This window comes from Gambusia affinis, linkage group LG09, assembly GCF_019740435.1.
Source record: "Gambusia affinis linkage group LG09, SWU_Gaff_1.0, whole genome shotgun sequence".
NCBI lineage: Eukaryota > Metazoa > Chordata > Actinopteri > Cyprinodontiformes > Poeciliidae > Gambusia > Gambusia affinis.
In genome coordinates this window covers 12,625,915-12,646,528 of record NC_057876.1, presented here as the reverse complement: position 1 = coordinate 12,646,528, position 20,614 = coordinate 12,625,915, and the positions used below count along the sequence as shown (strand labels likewise).

Sequence of the window (20,614 nt, the reverse complement as noted above, 5' to 3'; positions counted from 1 at the left end):
TGTATACAGATATTTTGAATGAAATATGTCAAAATGAGAAATGAAATCTATTGTTATTACTACAGTAGCTTGTTGCAGTACACAAGAGGTAGAGTACCCTACACAAGCACACAAAAACCAAAACGATAAGCAACTATTCATGCACACATTCATATCTAAAGGCAATTTAGAGACCAACCAACCTGACAGTCACGTTTTTAGACCGTGGGAGGAAGATGGAGTACAGAGAGAGTACTCAAACTCTATGTAGAAAGGTCTTAGGCCAAAAGCTTTCTCTCTGCAATGCAGTAGAGCACAGCTGTGCCAAAACATTTTCACTGATCAGCTCTAAGAGATGAAATGCAATTACATTCCAGTTTACTTGGTAAATTGCCCAGTGAGAATGGTGATATATTACATGTCGCCTTTTTACAAAATACAGTAGACGGCACAACGGTCCAGCTCTCCATATTCTCAGTAACGGAAGAACTCAGATCATTTCTATAAAACAGAATGCAGAGGCAGCATCTCAACAGGCTGCTTCAGCCTCTCCAAATGCCACACAAGCAAGTTTATGATTAAATAAAAAGCTAAGTGTCAAAACTCATTTGTTCAGTTTAAATCCCTAAATTCATTAAGCACCTTGTTAAATATGCTTGATCATTTCATCTTTGCTATTCAGCAGCAACATGCTAAATGTAGAATAACATATATTTCATATATCAATCTCTTGCTCAGGTCAAACATCCCTGATGAATTTTGAAAGTTTGTGGATTTTAGTTTTGGAACCAAAGATAAAAAGCTGCTTTCACATTTCAATGAAGACTGATGTTCAGCCTTTACAGACTATACATGTAACTTAGAATGTTAGCTTTTTTTTTTTTTTTTTTTTTACTTTCAGAAAGAAAATTCACATACAGTTGTTTCAAATAGATATTGAAAATGATAACTACCTACCTTTAGATGTACACAAAATTTACTCTAAAACTGGACAAAAATTAAAAATACTGCGGCAAAAATGAATGCCATGATATACAAAGATTAAAAATGGGGTCAAAATGAATATATTTAAAAAAAAAATTGTAGTCAGTAGTTTATTATGAGAATGATTCATGTATTATGCAAAACATGTATACTTTTTTCTGTCTTTCTTTTTTATTTATTTAGGATATTTTAGATACTGTAGAAGTCGCCCTCTTTGGTGGGAAAAGTGTATACAAGTTTCCGTACATAGTTGTAAAATTCACTGAAACATGTTAAAAGGCCTATTAAGCAGTCTTTGCTAACTTGTCTTACATTATTTTTTTATTTTTTTATTTATTTTTTTGTCGCTCCGCCGTGGAAGGTGAGGGCGCTCCTTCTAGCAGACGGTCGCTTTTTTAAAAAAACAGACAGTCTGACCCCCTCATCAACAAGCCACTTCCTCTTTTGTCTAATTTCATGGCGATCGGGAGAGAGGGAACACCACCGACGGACGCACACTGTCTCGGCACTCCTGAAAGAGTTTATCTGGGGTAAATAACTGCCATTTTTCTCACAACTCGCGTGTTAGCGGCAAAGTACGACAAGTTGTATTCGCTTTCGTGGTGGTTTGAATCTCCTTGCAAATGGAAGGATTTGCTCAGCTTCTGGGTCACACATTTCACATTGTAGCGCCACTCGCTGATAACAAATCGGACGAAATGGGCTCCCCCTCCGCCTGCATCTCTCCCACAAACCCAGCCACACCACACTTAACGGCGATGGCTAGCTAACGCTAGCAGCACTTAAACGCCCCACATATGTCGTCACAAAAAATACTTATATTTATGAACTTAGTGGCAGCAATATGACATGGAATACTTAATCTGTTCTGTACTTTAGAAAGTTTTTTGGCTCTTTGAGAATGTTAGCCACTTGTAGTACTGGAGTGTTTGTGTTTGGGTTAGCGGGCAGCTAGCTCCCGTGCTATGTATTGAGTTAACTTGGATAGCGATTCAGAAGTTTGTGTTTGGCGAACAAGCTACAGTGGGCACACTGGGGTAAAAGAATATTCACACATAACTTTTAGAAATTGTGAAATAACTTGAACTATAACTAAATGTATATCTCTACCATTCATTAGAATTACCCCGCTGATTGAAAGAGGAGAAACAAGCTAACTAGCTTCGTCAGCTAACTACTTGGTTAACGGTACCTTATCAGTAGAAATTTTAGCAGAAGTCATGCACAAACTTATTCTCATTATCACTATCTTCTATTTAATCAAAATTTCGGTTAGAGCCAGAGAACAGATCTGCTTCAACTTTAAATAAAGTTGCACTAAGTTAATTGAAAGTTTATTCATGTTTTAACAGTAAAGAACAGGAGGCCAAAAATACTTAAGCGAATATTGGCGAAAAAATGGTACTTAATCACACCATCTTGATCAGGAGATTACAAAGAAGTTTACTTAACTGGGGTAAAAAGTAAAGAGACAGCGCTATGTATGTGATCCAATTGTTAATATAAAAAGTTACTTTCATTGCGAAATGACCATATATTCTAATGGTCTTTTTTATTTTACTTAAAATCAAACAAAGGGGAAGGACATATGTGTTAATGCACAAATTGAGAAAATCTTATTAGTACCGCCATCATATCAAAGAATCTACAGGGCAGTTTTTTCTCTTTTTTTTAAGTGCTCCTTCTTAGGAGAACATAATCTGAATCTGTAGATAAGACCAGAAAGAGAACAGGAAATTGTTATCTGCGGAGGAAAGCTTGATTGACCATTTTGCATACAAATGTAAGCATGCATAATTCTGTATCTACAGCACAACTCATTACTCGGCTAAGAATAAATGGCTCACCTGAGCGATTCATTTTATTTTTTGGTAACAAAGGCACACTGTATAATAATGCTGTTCAAATGTGTGAAGCCATTTTAATGCTACTCAGAAATACAATCTTTAACGTGCTCGTTTCTAATAAATTTGATGGAGGTTAAAATATTTGTCTTGTTTAATTATTGCTTTGTTTTGGCAGTGTTTAAATCACATATTGCTGCACTTTGCATTTGGGGGGAAAAAATGTTTTTGCAATAAAGTTCAGTTGCATAATGTACAGTGTGAAACATGACCAAAAAACCCTCGCTTAGAATAAACTCCTAAGATAAACTGTAGCACGCTAATCTGAAGTGTGAAAACATACTCAGTAAAAACGAAAATAAATATAACATTTCTTAATGTTAACATAAGTTGCCTGAAGGGACGCTAACTGCATGGCATTTGTTAGATTTAATGTTTGTTTATCTTTGCCCCGTTTACAGTTTAAACTAAGTTGTCAACCTTCCTGGCACACAAGACGTTTTCCAGGTGAGTTGGTGTCTTTTTTTTCTTCTTTTTTTTGTCATGTTTTCTTTGATTCTTTTACATATTTTTATATCTCTTTGTTTACTTGGATCTCATGGTCAACTTCAGTTAATTGCTGAACCTTAAATGTTTATTATCTTGTTTTTGTTTTATTTTTTTTTATGTCACATAAGTCCAAGCAGGGTGGAGTACTGTTGACTTAAAGGACGCACAAGGAAGGTGTGATTGATTCGGTAAAAAATAAACATCTGCTGAACATCAGCTTGTTTATAGAATGCCTATTAACAACAAATGTCATCCAAAAGCTCTTTGCAAGACAAACCGCTCTAGCGTACAGTTATAATTGCGTCAAAATCGAATTTACTCCAAATTTGATTCATATCAGTCCAAGTTATCCCAATCCGATCTGCTTTCCAGAGGGATCCAACAATTTATCATTTAAATAATCAGCAGCGATATCAACACTCCTCTTTCTTCGCTCTGCTTTTATGTGCTACTTTTAGGTGCACCGCCAAAGCCTATTTCAGCACCATAGAAAAGGAGCCCTTTATGCTGGATGTTCTTTTTTATGTTTTCTTCTTTTTGTCGCACAACAATAAGTCGGCAGCAAAAACTTTACACCCATGTGAGGGAAAAATATTTACTTTTTTTTTTTTTTTCCCCCCCCCGTTTGAAGGCCAAACTTGTTACTGAGAACACAATTCAACTTTGGCAGGTTAGAGACCATTATTACTCCACCTTCTTAACAAGCTCAAACATGTAACAAAAAAAAAGAAGATTCTGTCAACTGATTTCCACCTATTATGGGGCTGCTTCCCACAATTCAGCAGGGTTTTTTTTATTGAAATACATTTCTACCGATTTGTAGCTGATTTGTATGTCCAAGCATACAGGAAACTATGTACCAGTAAGATATGATACTTGGGTATTATTTCTGAGAGTGTCAGTTTATGCTGGCGCTCTTTTGCACAACTACTTTCAGATCCTCAGATGTGAAAGTAGTTGTGCTAAACAATTAGCTTCATAATTGTTTCCTATATGGTTTTGTGAAGTCTGGAAAAACATTGATTTAATCATTTATCAAACTTTGATACAGGGTCTACTGACTTTATTCCCTATCCTTTTGCCAATTTTTTTTTAAAGAAGGGTTGATTTGTTTGTTTTTTACTTTAACCAATTTTATATTTAAATTAGATCCTTCATCTCTAATTTGCCAAAATCCAGCTTTGGTTTCGTCCTGCTCTTTTATCACTTTGGTTTCTGACAGAATTAATCCACAAATACTCTTATCACAAAATCCAGCAGATTTTGTTTGGTTTCTTTTGGCCCCATTTACATCGAGCTGCTTTTCAGTGAAACCGGAACATGTTTGTTGCTATCCAGCCACTGGTTTACACATCTCTGGTGATTGGAGTCTTAAACAACGGAACTTTTTCAAGTCAGGTCTGAGAGTGTAACTTTTGGGAATACCCCCCTGCGGAGGTGTGAAGTACTCTGATGGTGTGAAAGCACATTCACAGAAAGCCCGGCTGCAGGATGAGGTGGAGGTTAAGGGTCAAAGCGCATGCGCATTTCGACAACATGCTAAAATGACAGCGCCTTATAGTGCCTTGGCATGGCAACTACAGTGGATCCTAGGTGTCTTGGCAGTCTAGTCCAAACAGTGACACAGTTTAAATGTGGAACATTTCCGCAATCAAATATACCAGCAGTTTCTAGACGGCGGTCTCATGTAAACATAGCCTTAGACCATTCAGGATCAAAGTTTTATATTGGACCTGTGGTTGTTAAACTGGGTCTTGTTAAGATGCCAAGCAAAATATGTCAACGAAGCAGTGAAATTGCCCTTTACCTCTCTGCCAAATTGGAAGTGAATGTCAGAGTTAGTTCTTGAGCTGGTCAATCGGAGGTAGATATTTTGTTATAAAACTTATAGGATGTCTTAAAAACTGCTGGAATAAAAAGGCTTGAAGTCCAACAAACGGCCACTACTCCAGGAGGTGAACACTCATCCTATGTCTGAAAAACCCCCATCAGCTTCATGGGCATAAATTACATTCCTGTCAGCTTGTTTGTCACATGTTTAATGCTCAAAGTTTCCTAGCAAGTGAATTCTCCTTGTGTCTTTACCAAATGGATTATCTGTGTGTACCTGTAGGTGATATTAGGTGGACGTCATTAAAGAGCCTCCTCCAGCTCCCAGACTTGTTCTTCGCTGTCCCAGGTTAAGACTCCTTGGTCTATGGCTCTGATGGACAAAACCAAACACGTCAAGCGGCAGAGACTTGACCGCATCTGTGAAGGTAAGAATGTAGACCGGCATATCTGGATCCTAGAGTTAATTGTAGCTGCAATTGTTCTTAAACCACAACACTTGTTTATCATGTCAAGCACTTTGAGTTGCTGTGTTGCTGAAATGTGCTTTACAAATAATCTTGACTTAACCATGCTAGCCTAGTGCTGCATCACTTGTTAATTAGCCAACCCAAACTAAGTGAAGATGTTACTTTTAACTTTAAAAATCATTTTTAAAGTAATTTTTTTTACATTCCTTAAATAAAAAAAAAATTAAAATAATTTTATGTTTTGAATGTTGACTGTTCAGAATGGTTTGTTTACTTTAGGTTTATGCGATAAAATTGATTGATGGGTGCGGTGCTCCCAACCTAATGCCGTAACCTTGATTAGTTTCCTTTTGTGTGGCGTTTGTAATGAAGTGTTTGTCTTAAATTGCTGTGCAAGAAGTGCGCTCCGTTTCATTGTGAAGGTGACGGACAATAATTAAACTTTCCGTTTCCAGAACGTGCACTCAGGGATGGAAATGTGCATCCATCTGTGATTGTTATTGTTTTAAGCTGTTGTATAACGGTGATGTGAATCAGACATAACTGTGCACAAAAATGAAGGAAGCCGTCTGGGAGAGTCTCTAGAGACCTGTGAGAGGGAGAGGACAAGGTGAAGGGTTGCGGCCGAGGCTACTGGGAAACGGGCCAGCTGTCTCTTTAAAAAATGACAACAGCCCAAACCGCCCCAGGCCTCGGCTTCAGCTATGCTAATGAGGTTAGTGCTGGTTGGCCGAGTCTGTATGGGGCCGCCTGTGATTGGAGGCTGGCCGTGGAGGAGGGGCTGGGCGTGGATGACAGCTGGGATCCAGTCAGCCTAGAGCAGGCTGGCAGGAGAGAGGGAGGAAAAATAAGAACGGTAGAGAGGAAGACAGGCTGACAGACTTCACAATGCAAGGTTAGGCCCACTGCCCATGTGTTTTCTGTTTTTTACGTGTGTTTTCGATTTAAAAAATTTTTTTTTTTTTTTTTTTTTTTAGATATGCGAGTGTTGTGTGTCGGTGGGGGGGGAGAGAGAGAGATATGTATGGTTTGGGTGTGGCGTAGAAACGTGTGCTTGTTCCGTTTCTCTTTCACGCTCAGTGTGGGTTGGTGCTGTCGCAGCCGTTGAAGGAACTGAATAAGCGTGTGTCTAGCAGCGTCTGGGTGGAGTACTGCTGCTTGCTGCATTATCATCGTCTGCTGCCCCTCCCCCCCTCCTCTTACTCTAAATACGACCAGGAGGAGGGAGTGGAGGGAAGAAAGGCAAAGAGAGGGAGAATGAATGAATCACTGAATGAATTGTATTGTGTGTCTGGCCATGCTTGTTCTTCGTAGGCCTTGGGTATGCCAGTGTCCTTTACTCAAATTACTTTCCCTGCAGTTTCAACTTGGTTGTATATTTTTTCTGAGGAGCTCTTTGTGATGGAGCACTTTAAGTTTTTTTGCGTGGCAATTGTCCCTTTGTGTGTTGTGTGTAATGCAGTTGGCATGGTAGCGTTTTTGAGCCATCTGCAGTTAATGTGAATCACACTGCCTAATACAGTCCACTAGTGTACACGTCCAGTGACTGTATCGGACATGCAGGCCTGCATTTTTTCCCCCTTCGTTTTTATTCTTACGTGAGCTTAATTTACTAGAAAGGCTTACTGTATGGAGAAACATTCGTCTTTCCAGACTCTCCCCTGTTCCATTATTTTCAAAACCAGATTTTGATGAATTCGTCCACAAAATTAGCAATTTCCTAATGAATTATTTTCAGTTATTTCAAGAAAATGCAGTTTCAGGACTTACTAGCTTACGATTTCTATTTCAAACTGTGATCTCAGTAAAACAAGCTTAAAATCTTTTAACACAATATGTCACAGCAAATCTTAATGGCCCAATCTTTTTTTAAGATCCTGAAACTGTTATGACTAAAAGGAGTTTATTAAATTTATTTACCCGACATAGTAGTTGAGACTTGCAACTGTAATTGAATTTGATATTAACATCATATAAAAAAGCAAAGCTGCTATAACAAATTGAGCCGCAGACCCTAATATATTGATATAGCAATATAATGATTTTCAAGACTAAAAAAGATAAATTATACGTAGCACAAAATGAGTTTAAGATCTTTGTATTTAATATAACATAATAAAATATTAAATTCAGTTTTTAGTTTATAATGAAGTCATCACAGCAGCACAAGTTTGAGATCTTTAAAATTTTAATTTAGCTCAAGATCGTTAGAGTCATAATAAGTTTTAAATTCACATAATCTTGATTCAGTTGCTAATTACATCATGAAAGCTTTAGAACACGAGCCCGTCTTCATATGACAATGTGATAAATTCTGTTGTTTTTTTTTTTTTTCAAGTTGAGAGAACAAGTCACAATAAATCAAGCTCTAATGGTTATTACACTGAGATGAACAATTCGGCTCAACATAACATAAAAATAAATTGTTACGCATCACATCGGACGTTTGTTCACGTAATCTAAAGAAGCTTCACATGCGTCATGGTTGACCGTTCAGTGATGAAATGTGACTTGTGAACAATTTTGTGTCAGGCGTGCAAGCATCCTAAATGCCACTTTGTCCTTTGCTTGTTCCTGGATTCCAACGCAGCCTGAAAGCTGGCTGAGGTGTTTAAAAATCTGAACCTGGGAAAGTCTGGAGTCTCTGAAATGGAAAATGTGCAGAAACCCTGAATACTTGATTTACCAGCTCCCGTTCCTCCCCAGCAGTCTCGCCACCGCGTCCTGCCGTCTGTCCAAGTAAAACCGTTCCAGCAAACCGCACTCCAGCTCCAACGAAGAGCGCACCTCTCACACGGCAGTGACAAGATAACGGTCACAGAAAATAATCTCATATGAAGCAGAACCGGGAAGAGGTGTAAAAGAAAAAAAAAGAAAAAAAAAGACAGTTTGTTATAAGTGTTTCTGCAATGTGTTGGCAGAATTGCAGCATTAATTTGTTTTGGCAGTTCTGCTTTGGATGGCAGAATGGAGAATGACTACGGATGAGATTTGCCACCAAGTGGTGTGTTTATATTGGAAAGAGGGTAAAATAACTGGAAGATGTGGCTCTTCTAGACATGGGATGTAGGTCACAACTGACCCCCCTGTCAGCCCCCACATCCCACCACTATAAACTCATGAATCCCCTCACTACCTCCTTCCAGACATCAATCAGTTTTTCTCCCCTCCCCCAGTTGTAGCACACCATCACCTCTCCTGCTACCTTCTAGGCTCTTTTCGTGTGTGTCTGCTGTCACACGGTACCCCCATCCAGATCCCAGAAACGATACTGGACCACTTTATTGACCCGAGTCTCATCTTTCCTCTACGCAAAGACGCTTCAACCCAGATGTTCACTGCAAAGGCGAGCGGATTCCTGGATGCGCCATTAAAGATTTGGTTACACGTAACTTCGTAACCTTAAATCACATCAACACATACATGCAGTCATACATTTTCCTCTGTGTTGGTGTTGGAAAAAGAGAGTCATACGCCGTTTTTCTAAGGAGTAAAGCATTCAGCTATTTGTGCAGGGGGATTTTCTTTTTGTACGTCGCATTGAGCAAGCCAGACGTGGAAAATGCAGACTGACTCATTAACCTTAAGTTTGTTTAGTCAAGTTGAGAAACAAGTGGTTGCATGCCTTCCAGATTAATAAGGTGTTAGCATTGATAAAAAGATGTAAACTGTATGGAAGACTGGAAAGATTTAGTCTCGTTTTCATTCATTCATTCTTTTGTGTGTTTGGCCTTTTAAGCCTACAGTAAGGAACTCAAATCATTATTTATGTAGTATTAATAAACTTTTAGTAGGAACTTCCACATCTTTAGAGGGTCATAAATGTTACAATCCCAAAAAATAAGTAAAATGCAAAAAAAAAAACTTTATATATTGTCATATAACTTGGAAGTAAATTAAATGTATCCGTAATAGTTGGACATTTTTGGACATAAATACAGAAATAACTAAATGTTTGTTTTAAAGGCAAATATGATTTAGTATTTCTTTAATTATTTCATAGTTCTTGAAATTATTTTAACTGTAATCAGCTGACCAATCAGATCTTGAAAGATCTGAAGTTAACAGAGAGGAACCAATCGTCTTTGCTTTAGCAGAGTAGCTTTGGACTTGATGTAACGGACCACACAAAAAAAGTCCTGCTGTACTGAGAAATGATTACTTAAATAGCTAAATAACTAACATCATGTAAAATGTAAATTTTACAATGCAGATGTAACTATATTAATGTTCTACTTCTAAGTTAATTTATCACGAGATGTTAACTTTACCGTTTTGTGGATCCTGGCAGTGTTGATCCTCCATAAATATCTTTCTGGTTCTGATTAACTCAGGTATCCGACCCCCCATCCTGAATGGGCCGATGCACCCTCGGCCCCTGGTGGCCCTGCTGGATGGGCGCGACTGCACTGTGGAAATGCCCATCCTCAAAGACGTGGCGACCGTGGCTTTCTGCGACGCTCAGTCCACACAGGAGATACATGAGAAGGTAGAACAAGATCGGCTACCAACAACAGTGGTTTATGACCTGAAAACATAATGACTGCCTGTCTTAAAACAGTCATTTCACTTATGCTGAGCAATTTAACATGCTGATCATTCAGATAATTCAACACAAATCTGTCCTCTGCAGGTGTTAAATGAAGCTGTGGCTGCTCTGCTGTATCATACTATAACTTTATCCAGAGATGACTTGGAAAAGTTCAAAGGCCTACGGGTTATTGTCAGGATCGGCTCTGGCTTTGACAACGTTGACGTCAAAGCAGCTGCTGAGCTCGGTAAGATGATCAGGTTTACAGAATAGTGTCGGCAACGAGCAGCTTTATGGCACAACAAGGCGAGCCTAACATCTCCTCCTTCCCCCGTCACGCAGGCATCGCTGTCTCTAACGTGCCGGCAGCCTCGGTGGAAGAGACGGCCGACACGTCGCTATGTCTGATTCTCAACCTGTACAGGCGGGTCACCTGGATGCACCAAGCCCTGAGGGAGGGGACCCGGGCCTCCAGCGTGGAGCAGATCAGGGAGGTGGCTGGAGGCGCTGCTCGAATCCGCGGAGAAACGTTGGGCATCATCGGCTTAGGTGAGTGAAGATGGTTCCCAAAGTTAATATAAAACCAAATTCAGCATAATGACTTGGAGTCAGATCATTTGTTCCCAACCTGAACCCGGTCCTGCTGTTTTTAGGACGTGTTGGCCAGGCTGTGGCCCTGAGAGCCAAGGCGTTTGGATTTAGCGTAATCTTTTATGACCCATACCTGCCTGACGGCGTCGAGCGCTCGCTGGGCCTCCAGCGAATGGCCACGCTGCAGGACCTGCTCATACACTCTGACTGCGTGTCCCTGCACTGCAGCCTCAACGAGCACAACCACCACCTCATCAACGACTTCACCATCAAACAGGTCAGCGGACACAAAACCGCTTCCTGATCGTACTGGGATGGGCTTTTTAATACTCCATTAATTTTGAGGTGTCACATTAATGTGATCTGATTGCAATGAAACAGTAGAGGGGAACATCCTTATTTTAATATTTAAAAGAATATCAACAGATCAAATCAAAATTACTGCTGAAGTCATTCTTCTTCTTCTTGGTCCTCTCCCACTGCTGTACGCTCATTTTCTTCTATGGTTTGAATCCACTTCATGTCCCCCAAACTTCTTCTCTAATTAGGCCAAATCCCTGCTGGCTTTCACCTGCTTTTAACTGAAAATTCGGCCTATCAGATCAATCTTAAGAGTCACCGCCCCTAACTGTTGCATACACCCACAAAACAGAGAGCGAGTGTAACGTTCTGGCAAGCGTGTACGGATGGGTGGAGGGTGCATGTTTTTTCAAGTGGAAATGTCCACTAAAAGCGCTTTGTGCCTCTCGATTAATATATATATACGCAGTTTGTTTTTTTTCCCCTCCAGGGGTTTTTTTGTGGGCTCTAGTGTCCCTTATATGACAGTAGGCTGACAGGAAAGAGGGAGAGAAGTAGGGGGAAGACATGCGGCAAATGTTGCCGGGTCCCGGAATCGAACCCGCGACGGCCGCGTTGAGGACCCAAGGCCTCCAAACGTGGGTCGCGCTATCCCCTACGCCACCACAGCACGCCCATATATACGCTGTTTTGATAGCTTAATATGCTCCTCTGGGTTTTAGGCAGAAATTTTGTCTACAATAACTAAAAAAAAAAAAGGGCAAATTTTTGGACTGTAGAAAGTCCAAAACACAAGATTTCCATTTGTTTTTGCCATCCACATATTAGCGTCTTAGCATAAAAATGAGTTCTGGCATCATATCTTATTAGATTTCAGCTTGTATGTTATTTACATAAGATGCAACCTGAAGTCAGGCTTTTCGAACCTTTGAAGGAGCATGCAGAGCACAATCAGGTTCAAGAACTGATCCCTCAGGGACATCACGGTAGGATTTACATAGATTTTAAGCTACTGCAATGTGGTTTTTTTTTATGTCAAATAATATTCTATTAATAAGAAATAAGAATAACATCATCTACCAATTTATTACATTTGTAAGAATTTGACTGGAGATGAAAGCAATTACAAGAAACTCCAAGCCATTTCAACACTGTCAGCGTGAATAAAGTATGAAGACCTTAACATGATTATTGAGACTGAATGCATTTTTATTAACACACTCTGATATGTGTCATGTAATCCTCCCACCTCTTTATTAGAACTTCAAAAAGGCTATTTTAACATTGGTATGGACAAATCAAACTAGCCTGAACTGTTATACACATTATTGATTTAGTAAAATTATTTGTGACATGGGAAATCTGCTCTTATCAAAACAATAGAAATGTTTTTTGTTTTTTTGTTTGTTTTTTTCAGTTCCCTTTTCTATTCTAGACTCATTTCTGTCGTTTGATAATGATTTAAATATTGCCGTTGGACCTGCTGTCGTTGTTGATTATAGAAATTAATCTTGCACTAGATGTTTATGTATGCGTTTCTATTATATAAAGCAGATAAATTAAAACTGCTTAGTCTCCAAGGCCCTACAGGTAAAGCAGAGTGTGTATCATACAAACACTGCTAGTCGTGTTCATGAGCAGAAAACTAATTAACTCATCCGTGCTTGGCAGCCACTCAAACTGCAGCTGCAGGTATTAAAGCAGCTGCTGCTTCAAGCAGCAAAACTGCATCATAGCATTACAGTGAGACTACCACAGTTTTACCTGCATCCTCCTATTTAGACGAAACCTTTTACAGGGGTTTGAGGTTTTGTCCTTTTCTCCTGCCTTTATGGTGAGTTTTGCTATAGATAGTTTAAATCTGTTGCTCTTCTGACAGATGCGTCAAGGGGCATTCCTGGTGAACACATCAAGAGGCGGGCTGGTGGACGAGAAAGCTCTGGCTCAGGCCCTGAAGGAGGGCCGGATACGTGGAGCCGCCCTGGACGTGCATGAGACAGAACCGTTCAGGTAAGAGCGCTGCATGAAGACAAGGGCCTGAGTTACTGCCTCACTTATACACACAGTATCAATGGACGTTAACAAGTTCTTACTCCTCATCAAGTTTTTCAACGGGCCCCCTGAAGGACGCCCCCAACCTGATCTGTACCCCTCACACATCCTGGTACAGCGAGCAGGCTTCAGTTGAGGCTCGTGAAGAAGCAGCCAGAGAAGTGCGCCGGGCCATCACTGGTGAGTGTACATGTTGATTAGATGGCATACAAAACATTTAAATATTACAAAACATTTAAATGTGGAAAAGTAGACAGTGGACCCCTGATATTCATGAGGGTTATGGAACAGAGCCGCCTGCGAAAAGCTAAAATACTTGAGATTCCTTCTAGACAGACTTAGAACTGACTATTTTAATAGTCCAAACACCTAATATGCACAATGGAAACCCTCTTAGCACTACCATAGAAGCTATCATCCACAGTCTTCCTTATTCTCCCTCTTCGGAGTTCAGCCAATCAGCAGCTTGGAAAATAAATGGTGTTCTTGGACAGTAGTATCGGCTGTTTGCAAAGCAGCAAGTAGTATTTGCTGCTTTGCGAATAGTAGCCAGTAGTGTATTGAGTTGCTTCATTTTGTTTCAGATGTTTTAGATATTCTCCACAGAAAAATTCAAAGATGGGTGAATCTGAATATTCAGTGATGATTAGGTGGGGGTCTGGTGGTGTTGAATGCTGAATTGATGATGTTTGTTCCCACCGCTTTCTATGGAGCACAACCATTAAGCTATAAATTGTGGGATCTAACTGAGCAATTAAGGCTACATAATTAACTCCCGTCACATTTTTCATCACACTGTCCTCACCAAGTCCTCTGCCATCAATATTTGAAATTGCGATTTTGGTTCAGTGCAATGTGCAACTTCACTGGCAGATATTTTATACAAAAGGATTTTTTTTTTCCCCAAATGCAATATTTCATATTTTGTATTTTGGTGATTTAAGATAGTATGAAAATATATTCTCTTTTAAAATCTGAGAAATCAGTTCTTACTGACCAGTGTCATTCATTTCTGAAGGGTTCCTACAGACTTGAGAAGCCTATAAAAGTTTGGACCTGGAACATTTTAGGAAAACGGAAAACTGATCCTAAAAAATATTTTTGCCTTTTCCGTTTTCTAAAAATCCACATTACTGTACAAATTAAATAATGGGAAAATATTTAAATATCAAATATTTAGGAACCCTGTATGTGATGTTGCTCCAGGTCGTATCCCTGACAGCCTGAAGAACTGTGTGAATAAGGAGTATCTGATGGCTGCCTCACCGTGGCCTACCATGGAGGCAGCTACTGTTCACCCAGAGCTTAATGGAGCTGCCTACAGGTGAGAGCAGTGAATGCTGACCAGGACAGCACGGGGCCCTGTTGGCAGACAGGAAACAAGCTCTCCTCCTCCTTCTGTTCCAGATTCCCCCCAGGTCTGATCAGCGTGGCAGCAGCAACGGGGGGCCTGCCAGGAGCAGGCACAGGCGTGGAGAGCCTGGTTTCAGGAACCCTGGCGCACGGCATCGCCCCCGTCACCCACCCCCCTCACGCCCCGTCCCCTGGGCAGCCCACTAAGGCTGAAGGCGACAGAGACCTCCCCTCCGACCAATAGCCCCCTCTGCCAGCTCTGGCACATTCCGTCATCTCTGGAAACCAAACCCCCGTCGACCCCGCCCCGTTCGCCGCCTCACCTCGCCCCTTCAGGGTCAGACGCAAAGCGACGCTCCGGTGCACAGGAAGCACCAGTCTGACCCATCCTGGATCTCCGGCCCTTCGTCTGATCAGACAACCAGCCCAGGAGTGACCCATCTACACCAATCCATCACCCCCATATTCCCCCCATCCTCATCTCACGCACCAACCCTCACACCTCCCCACCCCCCACAATGTCAGCAATAACTCTGTTCTCAAGGATTCAATTATTGGATTGGTTTTACTTCCTTAGCTGGCTGTTGTTTTAATGGAAAGTTGATCTTTTTTGGTTCTAGGTGTTGCTGTTTTGCTTTTTCCGACATGAGGCTTTAGTCTGCTGCCTCCAGCAGGAACAGAACAGTTGAAGCTCCACTTTGTACATTAATGGCTCATGTTACTACTCTCTTCTCCTTCTTCTTCTTCTTCTGTTGTTGTTGTTTTCATTTTTGTTTTCCTGGCCCCTATCTGTTCGTATTATGATTGGGGGAAACTGCTAATTACAGTAAGGCGGTCAGAATCTAGCCACCCTCCATCCCTTAAACCTCCTTGGCATTATTAGCTTGCTCAGCAGAAGGTTTATAATGTAGTCTGTGTGGAGCTCTCTTAACTGTGAAACTCTATAGCGTTAAACCATTTAAAGAACGAAATCCCCCTTTTCAGACTTTTCTCCCCTTATTTGCGTAAAAGGTTTCTAGCAAGCAGCTAGAGACGGATCCATTTGGTTTTGGTCCCCAAAAGGAAATCTAAATCAAGCCAGCAGAGGGCACTCTCTATCTGGCCTCCCGGTAACAGATCATTGATGCTACTTGAAGTGATGCAACGTAACAAACATGGAGAAACTGACTAAAAATTTGCTAAGATTTCACCACCCTGCACATCCTCATCCTCCTCTCGTATCATGGCTCTCCCAGCACACTCGCACACACCAGTTCGCATCCGCCAGTCCCTTCAGGTGTGACAGGACAGTATGGGTCAGATTTCCTGCAGGAGCAAACAGCGGCTAGCGTTCCTGCACGCTTGCATCTTCAAGACAGTGGTGTGTGTGTGTGAGAGAGTTTGCGTGCGTGTGTGTGTGTGTGTGTGTGTGCGTGAGAGAGAGAGTGAGTGTTTGCTCCCTCACTCTGTTGTCGTTCCAAAGGAGTCATCCCTTACAGTTAACTCTTAAAACGCTGTTGCCCTGGTGTGAAGGGAACACCTTTCTAGTACCTCATTAACAGATATTGAATGTACCGTGCATACCCTTCTATTTTTTGTTGTTGTCGTTTTCTGTTTTTGTACAGATTTTCTAGATGAAATTGTAGCAGTCATGACGAAATTAAGCGGAGACAAAAAACAACAAAAAAAGAGCCCAGTTGAAATAAATGTGAAAACTTCTCAGGTGTCACTAACAACGTGCATCTGTTTGCCTTTTCACTCAGCTTAGCACAATTGTCAGACTTCAGGCTTTTAAAAGGTGATGTAAAAATTAGCCGATGAAGTGAAATAACTTGGACTAGGACGACGGTAGTACATACTTGCGTTGCGTTTGACCCCCTTTCTCATCAAGCTGCTGTCTATAGTGCATGTGAAGTCATTTTTACAGGGGAATCAGACTTCCCCCTAACCCTCTCTCCCTCTCCATCGAAGTGTTTCTCCTTCTTTTCTTCAGTCGTAGTCCGTTTCCAGTGATGTACAGTTTGTCCCCCTCAGAGTTTATGAGCAACAGGTGGCTCCTCTGTCATGTGATAAGTATATATTTTTAAATACAAAAAAAAAAACAAAGTAACCCCATAGTTTGGATTAAATCTTAAAATCTCCTGTTGGTGATGATATATATTTTCCAGTCCAGCGGTGCACTGTTGTTGAAACCGTTTTTTGTTTTTAAAGGATTAGCTCTCTGTGTTCGACATGTTGTACTGAAACATTTCAGAGAAAACGAGATCCCTGCCTGTCCCCCCCCCACGCCCTCCTTCCTCCTCGCCTTCCTCCTCCTTTCTTTCTCTTAAATTTGTCGTTTCTGGCTTATATCCTGCGGGCCTTACTCGTTCTCTCCCTGTTACAGTAGCTGGTATAGAAAGTTGCCATTGGAGCCACTCACTGCCTTAATACAGTCGACCACAGCAGGTGAAGCCAGGAGACGACAGCGGGGACCCGGGGTCTCTGAATTAAAACTCCTCACTCCCCTCCACCCCCATACAGCTCTGAAATCACTGCACCGTGCATTTCCTGTTCCAGTAAAGAACCACATTTAGCCTTGTTTAAGCACGTACCGCTCGTTCCGCAGCCACACACACACCCAGTGTGAGCACTGACTTTGCATTTAGATGGATCACATTTATTCTGCTGGTTTTGGTTTAGTCAGATCCGGCCAGCTCTTGTCAGTTGCAGCAGCTGGTAATTAACTCTCGGACGCGAGACCGAACCGCCACCTTCGCCCACTGCGCTCGATAAGGACGGTGCGGCAGACACCGACGTAGTTTCAGCGAGAATTGGTCACTTGTCTCTCCTCTCTCTCTCTCAGGGTTCAAATGCACACATATCCTCCAGCAGTCGCCCCGCGTGTCCTGTCCCCCCCTCCCCCGAGGTTTTCCTCCCTCAGACTGTTGACCCCGATCGCCTGCGTCCTCACAGACTCTCGATCCTCGTTCTGTGCACAGACCTGAACCGTTTTTTTTGTCTTTATTTTTCTTTTTGGCACTGACATCTAACCATCTAACCAGGAATGAATGAATGCTTGAAAGTGACTGTGTGTAATGTTGAAATTGGGAAATGTATTTTTACAACATGTGAATTTTTTTGTTTTGTTTTTGTTTGTTTTTTTTCCCCCCCTCCTGCAATCACTCTCATTGTGAATTATTTTTATTTCTTTTCTTTCACCAGACTGCAAAAACAAAAACACCAGAAAAAAAAAAAAATCTGTAACTAGGCTCTTAAGCTTTATTTTTTTGTTTTTGTTTACTTTTTTTATTAGAAACAATCATGTTTGTGATGGTAACCTCCAATGGTAAACTCAACACCGTATTTTAATAAAATCCTAAAAAAGTAAACATCTTGCGCCTACGTTTTTATCTGCTATCTAAACCCCAGTGTTTTTTTTTCTTGCTGAACCTTTAAACCCTTGAGTTTTATTCAGGTTTTTTTTTTTTTTCTAAGCAGCTTCTTGCCTGATTATTAGTGGTTAGTGTGTTACTGACTGCTTTTGTGGTCTGAGGACGTGAAGCTGTGTTTAGCAAAGTTTTGCCACAAACAAAATTGTTTACCGCAGTTTGGCAGCTCTTTATATGGAGCAATGCAGTGCCAGGACGGCTGTGTAGGCCCATAGGGCTAAAAGGCGGGACGGTGGGGGGATTATGGGCTCTAAAATTGCTTCCACATGCATATAACCGGGAGACTTTTCTTAAACAGTCAGCGATTCATTGTTGGTATTTATTTAGTGATTCCCAAGGATTGTCTTATCCCAGTTATTGACACCGAGGCAATTTTAGTGCCCTGCAAAGCTAAAATTACAAAGCAGTTAATTTTCTAACATTACAACCACAAACATAAAGGTATTTATTGGCATTTTCTATGAAGTACCAACAATAAAGTGCTGCATAATTGCAAAGTAGAAGTAAAAAAGATATGTTTCATTCATTGTAAAAAAAAAAAAAAAAAATCTGTGATTATGGGTCTTCTGAATTTTGCCCCTTTTAAATCATCCTTTCATAAAATTGAAAACAGTCAGCGGATTGGCACGACTGTACTAACCAAGACATGGCTGTTGAGCTAAGAAGAGAGTAATCAGAAGCCCCATAACACACTCAGAGGAGCTGCACAGATCAGCAGCCGAGGTGGGAAAAACTATTGAAAGGACGACTTGGTCATTTGTGAAAGAGAGGCAAAAAGAAAGCCTTGTTGAGAGAAGTCTGGTTTACAGATTGTAAAGGTTGTGTAGGGGACACATCGATCTGATGGGACAAAAAGTGAGATTTTTAACCTACATTTAAAATGTTTCGGGGAATAATTATGCTACCGACCATCTCTTTGCTGGTGTTCTCAAGTTGTTTAGTTGTTTGTTTTTTTTTCTCAGGGAAGTCGATCCCTGTTGAGAGAGAAGCATCTAAATCCGATTTAGATTTAAGTCTGAATGTTAGACACCTCGGTGTCTAACAGCTTTGAAAACGAGTCCCTGGTTCAACACACCTGAGACAAATGGCTGATTTACCTCCCCGGCATGTAGTCAAGTTCTACTGGGACCAGTTAATTCATTAGTTATACCATTCAAGTGTGTTAAAGCAGATGTGTCAATAAGACCACATCAGGATCTCTAATCTTAAACCATTTCATTTTAGCTCTGTGGTTGGATTTGCAGATCGATCTAAAATATCAATAATATTGATATTAAGTCAGTATTTGAATAATACTGACACTGGTATCATTCCAATCTCACTGGCATGCTAAGATCGATACTTTAGTTTCAGATTCTCACTCAACTCTACCTCAAAAAAGGTAGAGTTGATGTGTTTTGATGTGTTCTCAAATTATACGATTTTTGCCCTTTTATTGCAGGAGTTGATGCATGCACACGTTTTTCTGCTTATCATAAAACACCTAGAGGTCAGAAGTTTGATAACATATCAAGCATCTGAATCGTTATCGGAGACACTGGAGCTATACTGTACCATGAAATTCGGTATCTCACCTCAAATTTTTAGGGTTCTTTACTTGCTGGAAAGTGAACCTTGACCCCAATCTGAAGTCTTGCACTTCCTCTAACATGTTTTCTTCCAGTCTTGCTCTGCCCCTCCATGCTGTCAGTTCTGATACCCTATCCTGATAAAGAAAAGACTCCCCATGGCATGATGCTGCCACCACTGCATGTGGGTAACGGGTGCTGTGGGTCATGACGTCACACACGGCGTTTCGCATGTGGACCAGAAAGTTCAATCTTCGTCTCGGACCAGAGCACCTTCTTCCTCATGTTTGCTGTGTCTCCTACGCTGATTGTGGCGAACTGCAAATAATTTCTTCAGCCATTCCTCTCCTGTTGACACACATTCAGAAAGGCAAGATGCATTGATTGCACAACGTTGTTTCGTATGTCAGCAGATGTGTTGCTCCTCCAGAGTTGGCACCGCTCCACTTTATGCAGAGAATAAATGATTGTTTGCTAATTGAGAGGCTGTTGACAGCAGCTGGTGCTGCTGAATTTTACTGCATTTAGAGGAATCGCAGCAAAGGGGACTGAATACAAAAGAAATGTGAAGTAGGGTTAGACGTATTGCACAATCACCTGTTTGTCCACTTCTCAGAAGTTGCAAGAGGCCCAGGATGATAGCTGGGTTTTACCGGATGTGACTCGCACTTCAAACACACTTCGTCCAACTCCTTCGTCAACCTGACGTCGTACAGTTCCTATCTTCTCTCAGCTGCCACGCTGCACCACCAGAGATTTTAGCTTTTTTTTTTTTTTTTTTTGCTTTTTTTCCCCCCTTGCTTGTTCGTTTAGCGCTGGAGTAGGCACTGAGGCCTCATCACTTGTGGGAGAACACAGTTAAACCAGTAAAACGTGAACCCTCGGTTTCCACACTGCTTCTGAGTCCGTAAATTCAGATAAGTGCTCTGTAAAATGGGTCAGTGTGCATCGGATTTTGGTGAAGAACAAGGTGGTTTTTTGTTTCTGCCAGTTTCCAGATGTCTGCCTTTTTTCTTCTTTCAGAATGTTTTTTTTTGTTGTTGTTGTTTATTAAATGTGTTGAGTGTTTGATTCTGTGTTTGTTAGAAAATTAATACAACATGGTGTCTTTTTTTTATCAAATTCAAACACTTGAGACCTTTCCAATTTGAAA

The 20,614-nt window shown here is 40.9% G+C and overlaps 1 protein-coding gene across 2 annotated transcripts; it reads left to right on the top strand.

Annotated features, from left to right (window-relative positions):
• Nucleotides 1-1,347: 1,347 nt before the first annotated feature.
• Nucleotides 1,348-17,833, top strand: LOC122837405 (C-terminal binding protein 1). 2 transcript variants are annotated; one of them, XM_044127746.1, is made up of 11 exons: nucleotides 1,348-1,493; nucleotides 3,269-3,314; nucleotides 5,470-5,614; nucleotides 9,991-10,145; nucleotides 10,290-10,434; nucleotides 10,530-10,736; nucleotides 10,841-11,055; nucleotides 12,958-13,088; nucleotides 13,183-13,310; nucleotides 14,337-14,454; nucleotides 14,538-17,833. In XM_044127746.1, exons 3-11 carry the CDS (start codon nucleotides 5,554-5,556, stop codon nucleotides 14,725-14,727), a joined length of 1,350 nt encoding a protein of 449 aa, XP_043983681.1. In that variant the 5' UTR covers nucleotides 1,348-1,493; nucleotides 3,269-3,314; nucleotides 5,470-5,553; the 3' UTR covers nucleotides 14,728-17,833. The 2 variants fall into 2 exon arrangements, with proteins under 2 accessions (XP_043983681.1, XP_043983682.1); XM_044127747.1 differs by lacking the exons at nucleotides 1,348-1,493; nucleotides 3,269-3,314; nucleotides 5,470-5,614 and adding an exon at nucleotides 6,460-6,551.
• The last annotated feature ends 2,781 nt before the right edge of the window (nucleotides 17,834-20,614 follow it).

Excerpts from the sequence above, each read along its gene's own strand:
- LOC122837405 (XM_044127746.1), top strand. The coding sequence starts at position 5,554 with ATGGCTCTGATGGACAAAACCAAACACGTCAAGCGGCAGAGACTTGAC. Across the intron at positions 10,146-10,289 it reads CACAGGAGATACATGAGAAG|GTGTTAAATGAAGCTGTGGC; the intron begins GTAGAACAAGAT and ends TGTCCTCTGCAG. Across the intron at positions 13,089-13,182 it reads CATGAGACAGAACCGTTCAG|TTTTTCAACGGGCCCCCTGA; the intron begins GTAAGAGCGCTG and ends CTCCTCATCAAG.